This window comes from Octodon degus, unplaced genomic scaffold, assembly GCF_000260255.1.
Source record: "Octodon degus isolate 3935 unplaced genomic scaffold, OctDeg1.0 scaffold00084, whole genome shotgun sequence".
NCBI classification, from domain to species: Eukaryota; Metazoa; Chordata; class Mammalia; order Rodentia; family Octodontidae; genus Octodon; species Octodon degus.
In genome coordinates, this window is record NW_004524660.1 from 2,300,313 (window position 1) to 2,306,741 (window position 6,429).

A 6,429-nucleotide genomic window follows, 5' to 3' on the forward strand; every position below is an offset into this window, starting at 1 on the left:
TGGCATGTGGTGCTGGGGGATTGAACCGCGGTCCCTGATGCTTTTGCTAAGCTTGTTCTAAGTAGGTGCTTTAGACCACTGAGCCATCTCTCCAGCCCCCCTCTTTTTCTTTGGTCCTTTGTTTTGGCTTCTAACATTTGGTAGCATTATCAGATAGTAGTTCTACTTATTTAAAGCATCGTGTTTGTTGGTTATGCACATTTTCTTAACATAACTCCTTATCTGATTATTGAAACAGGGTAAAATAAATGCTTGAGGGCATAGAATCAAACTCTGTGGTATTTGTGGGAGCTTGGTATTTATTACAAAATAAGATCATTTGAGGCCGGGAAGATAGCTCGGCGGTCTAAGCACCTGTCTGGCAAGCACAAGGAACTGGGTTCAGTATCCAGTACTGCATGCCATGCCAGCCCCTCACTGAGCTGGCCACTGAAACTGGGCATGGTGGCACATGCCTGTAATCCCAGCGCTGAGGAGGCTGAGACTGGAGGCTCACTATGAGTCTGAGCTACTTAGACTATATACCAAGTATATAAATAAATAAAAGATCGGGCCAGGGAGATAGCTCAGTAGAATAAGCGCTTGCGCAAGGACCTTAGTTCAATCCCAAATTCCACCAAAAATAAATAAATAAATAATCAGTCGTAGTGGAGCTTTCTGGAAAGGATCTATGAAGGTGATGTTTAAACTTAGTTTAATTTTGAAAAATATGTATTTTGCCAAGTGAACCAATATCAGTATCATAGAGGAGGGTGTTCTCTTCAGAGTATATGGAAACAAACAGCTATGATGGCATAAAATACAGGACATTAGTGTGACTGGGAGGCAAAACTGACAGAAGATACGTTGGGGTGAGAGAGCGGAAGTCCCTTTTACCTTGCTAGAGCTTGGGCTTGATCCCTTTGCATGGATGAAAAGGTTTTAAAGCAGTGAGGTAATATGATCCCATTAGAATTGTGGAGACCATTCTGGCAACAGTTGAGAGGGTGACACTAGGGGCAGCGAGACTGGTTAAGAAATTTTTAAAGTAGTCCAAATGGAGAGAGGAGTAGGGCTTTCACCAAGGCAGTACCCAGAAAGTGGAGAGGAAGGGACTAACGTCAGGCGTGTCAATCAGCCAGAGACTGCCCGACTTGGAGTGGGTTGGCAGGTGGTAAGGGCCGAGGAAGAAAATGATGCCTCACAGGGAAACAAGGCGAGTTGAGTAATATATCCAGGTAAATACATTAGGGGAGTCGTTTGGCTTTACAGGTCTGAAATTTGGGAAACAGGCTGAGATTGAGATGTGAGTCGTGGCGTGTAAGTAACAATTCTAGTCATAGTCTTGGCACTTTGTCTCTGACTGGCTGGTTGGTTTGGGATAGATAGGGAGGTGGAAGGAACCATTGGTATTATACTTACTAAGTCCTTCCCCAATAGCTTCTAGTGAGATAGTTTTTCTTTATTTCTCAGGTTGGATCATTAGTGGTTGCTTAGTTCAAAAGTACATCATGGGCTACAAAGAATGCTAAGATTTGGAGGGGTGTATTTATGTGAAAATTCATGTTGGGTTGGCTGTTGCCCTTCTCTGTCTTCTAACTCACTATCTGGACTTCTAGGTCATCGTAGATGGCTTGTTGTTTACAACATTATTATACTTGGAGTCGATGCCAGTAATTCCCATCTAATCTATTAAGTATCTTGCTGTGGTGCTACTTCAGAATTTCAGTATTTTCTCAATGGATGAAAAAGTTTTACAAGGATTTGGTCCTTGTAAAAGGAGATCAACAGGTCACTGTTGGCTTTTACATTGCAGGTTGTGCCATGAGTGGGCTAATTGCTGATGCGAAGACTTTAATTGATAAGGCAAGAGTGGAGACACAGGTAAAATGGGCTTTTCTCCTTTTACTCTGCTGCTTGAGTTCCTTGTTTAGCAATAATAGAGCTGCTTTGGCTACAGTGCAGGTATATCTCAAGGTTAGTTGTAGCTCTGGGCAGTCATGGGTGACTTCCTAGAGCTTAGAGTTTATTTCTCTAACCATAGCAGCTTTAAGAAGGCTCTAGTCAGCAGAGCTGACAGTCTCTTGCTTCTGGATTTGCCTTCTGTTAACCACACATTTACTACATTCTGTTTCCAGATTGGCTTTTCATGGGAGTGCCATGGCAGGAGCTAGTCATAGATAAAGGCAGTTTTCCCTCTAAGGGCTTTTTTTTTTTTGGCCAGGCTTGTAAGTAACTGTTCTCTGATTTGTACCAGGTGACAAATATTGGTTAGGGCTGCTGGTTGTTTTTGTTTTAAACTGAGTCCCTGTGCTGGGCATGGTGGCGCATGTCTGTGACCCAGCACTTGGGAAGCTGAGGCAAGCAGATTGCTGTGAGTTTGAGGCCAGCCTGGACTACATGGTGCGTTCAGTGCCAGCCTGAACTACATAGTGAGACCCTGTCTCTAAAAAATAAATAAACTGAGTCCCTGTGGCTTACAGTTAGGTTAATAGAGAACAAAGATTCTCAAGCAAATTTTTTTATATTTATTTGTATACTTGCTCTTAGTACTTTGTAAGGAGAGAAAGTGGCAGTTGGTTATTAGCATTCACTTTATTTTTAGAGGTAGATGATGTCTTTTGTGGATGAATCCACAAAATAGCTTAAAACCCTTTTGATATCCTTATTTCTAGAACTGTTTATCTTCTCATGCAGCCCCAGGTACTCAGTGACTAGTGTTAATTAGAACAGTGCACTTGAGCCTTCAATTTCCAACCACAGTTTAAAAGGATGAGGGTATACCATTCTTTACCCTTAGAACCATTGGTTTACCTACAACGAGACAATGACAGTGGAGAGTGTGACCCAGGCTGTGTCCAATCTGGCCCTACAGTTTGGAGAAGAAGATGCAGACCCAGGCGCCATGGTGAGTGTTATGCTTATGTCAAATTTGTTCATGTTCTACAGCACTTAGGATTATTTGTCCCACTGCGTATTTTCCCAGCCCCACTCACCCTCTCACTTCATAGCCACTTACCATAAAACCTCTTGCTTTTTGTTACTAGTCTCGGCCCTTTGGAGTAGCACTGTTATTTGGAGGAGTTGATGAGAAGGGACCCCAACTGTAAGTACCACTTTGCTGGCTTCCCCCCCCATGCGTGCACATTTGGAGAAGGGATAGTGATGATTTTAATTTGGGGTGGGGACTGGTAGATTAAATCAATAAAGAAGACTATTGTAGAATTGGGGGGCAAAGGACTTCTCTTTAATAGCGATTTTGTGCTGTTCATCCAAACAGATTTGGACATCCATGAAAAACTCCCCTATTGGATCTTGTGTTCAGTTCTGGGAAGAATTAGAACTAATCTTGTTATAGTTGAGATATGTTTTAGAGCTTTGTTTTGAAATATTGCTCTGTTCTTCATTTTCAAATACGTCTTAACCATACACAACTGCCATATATTACTGTACTTCTAAATTCCTGAGGAAGGGCCAACAAGATAGCTCAGTGGACTAAGCACCTGCTTCAGCAAGCACAGGGACCGTGATCCCTGGTGCCACATGCCTAGCCAGCCCTGCCCCTGGGGCTTGGTGAGCCAGCGACTGAGTCCAGGTGTGGTGGTGCACCCCTGTTATCCCTCCACTAGGGCGGCTGAAAACAGGATAATCACTGTGAGTCCAAGCTGCGTAGTGAGACCCTGTACCAAATACATAAATGAAAAACAAAAAATCCCTGAGAAAGTTATTAGTTTTCTTAAACCTTTTAAAGAGATCTAGTTTCTCAAAAATGTAGTATATCTTTTGGTACTGTGCCTCAACATTTCATGGTTATAGGACCATATACTTAAACTTCTTTAGTGAAATGTTTGTTACATAAAATACTACCACTCTTAAGTATTTTATTCTTTTGGAATGTTTGGCAGGTTTCATATGGACCCCTCCGGGACCTTTGTACAGTGTGATGCCCGAGCAATTGGCTCTGCTTCAGAGGGTGCCCAGAGCTCCTTGCAGGAAGTTTACCACAAGGTAATCGAGCATTCTCACAACACTACCATTATTTCTAAATCAAGGTACAGTTTACATATAATACAATGTACAGATGTAAGCATTCAGTTCTAGAAGTTTTAACCATTGTACACACTCTTAGAACAAGTCTGAAAGATAATAGAACACTACCATCACCCCCAAAAATACTCATCCATTTTCCAATCAGTCTTTTCCTCTGTTTCAGCCTTGTACACTATTGTAAATTAGTTTTGCCACACTTGAACTTTTTCTAAATAGAATGATACAATTTGTCATTTTTGTTGTTATTCAACATAATGATTTTGTTTGTTTGGTTTTTGTTTTGTTCTGGTGCTTGAGATTAAATCCAGTGGCTGGACATATAGCTCAGTGGCACAGCACCTGCCTGGCAAGCACAAGGCCTGAAGTTTGATTCCTGGTGCCAAAAATAAAAGAGAGATTAAATCCAGGACCTTCAGTGTGTGGTGTACCACTAGCAACACTCTTCCCTGGCGTACTGTTTTGAGATCAGTTCCTGTTGCTGGGTAACATTCTCATGGGATGGTTGATGTCGACTTCTTATCACTGTCTTCACAGCTTCACTTAGTAGTTTATACTTCCTTATGTGGTTCTTGAAGCAAGTGGCTATTTGGCACTTTCTCTGTGGGATGGAATGATTTGATTTTGGGTAAGTTATTGATGTAGTTGAAAGCTGCTGTAATTACCATTCGGGTGGTTCACACAGGGATTCCTGCTCACATCAGTTCCTAATGCAGGTGCATTTTGAAGGAACTTGGGGTTAGGTTCTAGACTACTAACGAAGTGAATGTTGCAATATAGTGATCATAGAATATTTTTCGTTTCCCAGGTCTACTAAGTATGCAATAATAGCATTGTCTTTTTAAAATATTGCTAAAAATACAAATCATCTGAGCTTTTAATAAACTGGGTTTTTTTTGTTTTTTTGTTTTTGTTTTTTTGCCAGCTCAGCCTGCCCTGAGGGTGGTCCTGGGTGGTTCGTGGTGCTGGGGATTGAACCATGATTTCCTGCACCTGCCTAAGCTTGCCTAAGTGGGCACTTTAGACTGTTGAGCTATCTTGCCAGCCCTAAACTATATATAGTTTTTAAATTACTTATTTTGTTTTTGTTTTTTGAGACAGGGTCTCCCTATGTAGTTTAGGCTGGCTTTGAACTTACTATGTAGCCGAGGCTGGCCTCAAGCTTGCAGTGATCTTCCTGCCTCAGCCTCCTTAGTGCTGTGCCGCCATGCTCAGCAAAAAATTACAGTCTTTTCTCAGAAAGTCTTGCCTTGATAGTGATGGGTCTTTACTGATTTCAGTAGTTGCTGAAGTTCAGGGTAGCTGTGGCAGTTTCTTCAAATGAAAAGACTATAAGATTACTGTGTTGATTGACATTTCCTTTCTTGAAAGACTTCACTAGCGTGCAGTGCTGTTTCATCACGTTTACCTGGACCTGGTTCCGGAATGGAAGTCAGTGCTCTCAAGCCTGCTACTGTTTTTATCAGCTAAGTCCATGTAGTAGTCTACATCCTTTCTCTTCTCTTCAGTGGTGTTCACAGCATCTTCACAGAGAATGGAAACTATCTCAAGAAAACTTTCTTTGCTCATTTTTGCGAAGCAACTTCTTACGCATTCAGTTTTATCATCAGAGTCGCTTCTGATTTTAGGTGTTTGATATTTCCGGCCCATCTGCGCTTACTTCTCCCCTGAAGTCTCGCACCCCTCAGAGTGATCCATGAGGGCTGCATCGGCTTCTTCCAAACTCTTTTTTAATGTTGATGTTTTGACCTTCTTCATAAAACACTCATGTTCTTTTTTTTTTCCTGGTGGAACAGGGGATTGAACTCGGGCCTTTGCGCTTGCCAGGGAAGTGCTTATTCCACTGAGCCATCTCCCCGGCCCAACACTTATGTTCTTATTGGAACCTACAATGATAACTCCCTCTAGGATTTTCAGCTTATTTGCCTCAATCCGCTGGAGGAATACTGTCTTAGGCAGCTACAGTTCTCCTTATGAGATATATTTCTTAAATAAATGTACTTAAAAGTTGAAATGACTGTGATCCACGATCTACAGAATGAATATTGTGTTAGCAGCATTAAAACACCATCAGTCTCATTGAACATCAACATCGGAACTCTTGCATTGACAGCAGTCCTATTTTGAAAGGAAATTTTTTTTCTTAGCTTCTACTCTTTAGTGGGTTTAACATAATCAGTAAACTTTGTAAACAGATGTGCTGTCATTCAGGCTTTGTTCCATTTAAAGAGAATAAGGAAAGCAAATTTAATGGGTTTTTTTCATTCTTTTATTGGAGATGGGGGTAAAGATGGGGATTGAAGCTAGGGCCCTGGCCCTGAATTATCTCTCTTTTTTTTTTTTTTTTTTTTTTTTTTTTTTTTTTTTTTTTTTTTTTTTTGCGGTACTGGGGATTGAACTCAG

At 41.3% G+C, this 6,429-nt stretch overlaps 1 protein-coding gene across 1 annotated transcript in view; it reads left to right on the forward strand.

The window, feature by feature from the left end:
- The window catches only part of Psma5 (proteasome subunit alpha 5), a 20,149-nt gene that overhangs the window by 6,986 nt on the left and 6,734 nt on the right, over nucleotides 1-6,429 (forward strand). Inside the window, exons 4-7 of the mRNA XM_004636929.3 lie at nucleotides 1,796-1,863; nucleotides 2,780-2,887; nucleotides 3,027-3,085; nucleotides 3,885-3,987. Coding sequence (XP_004636986.1) covers nucleotides 1,796-1,863; nucleotides 2,780-2,887; nucleotides 3,027-3,085; nucleotides 3,885-3,987 — 338 coding nt within the window. The remainder of the gene's footprint in view (nucleotides 1-1,795; nucleotides 1,864-2,779; nucleotides 2,888-3,026; nucleotides 3,086-3,884; nucleotides 3,988-6,429) is intronic.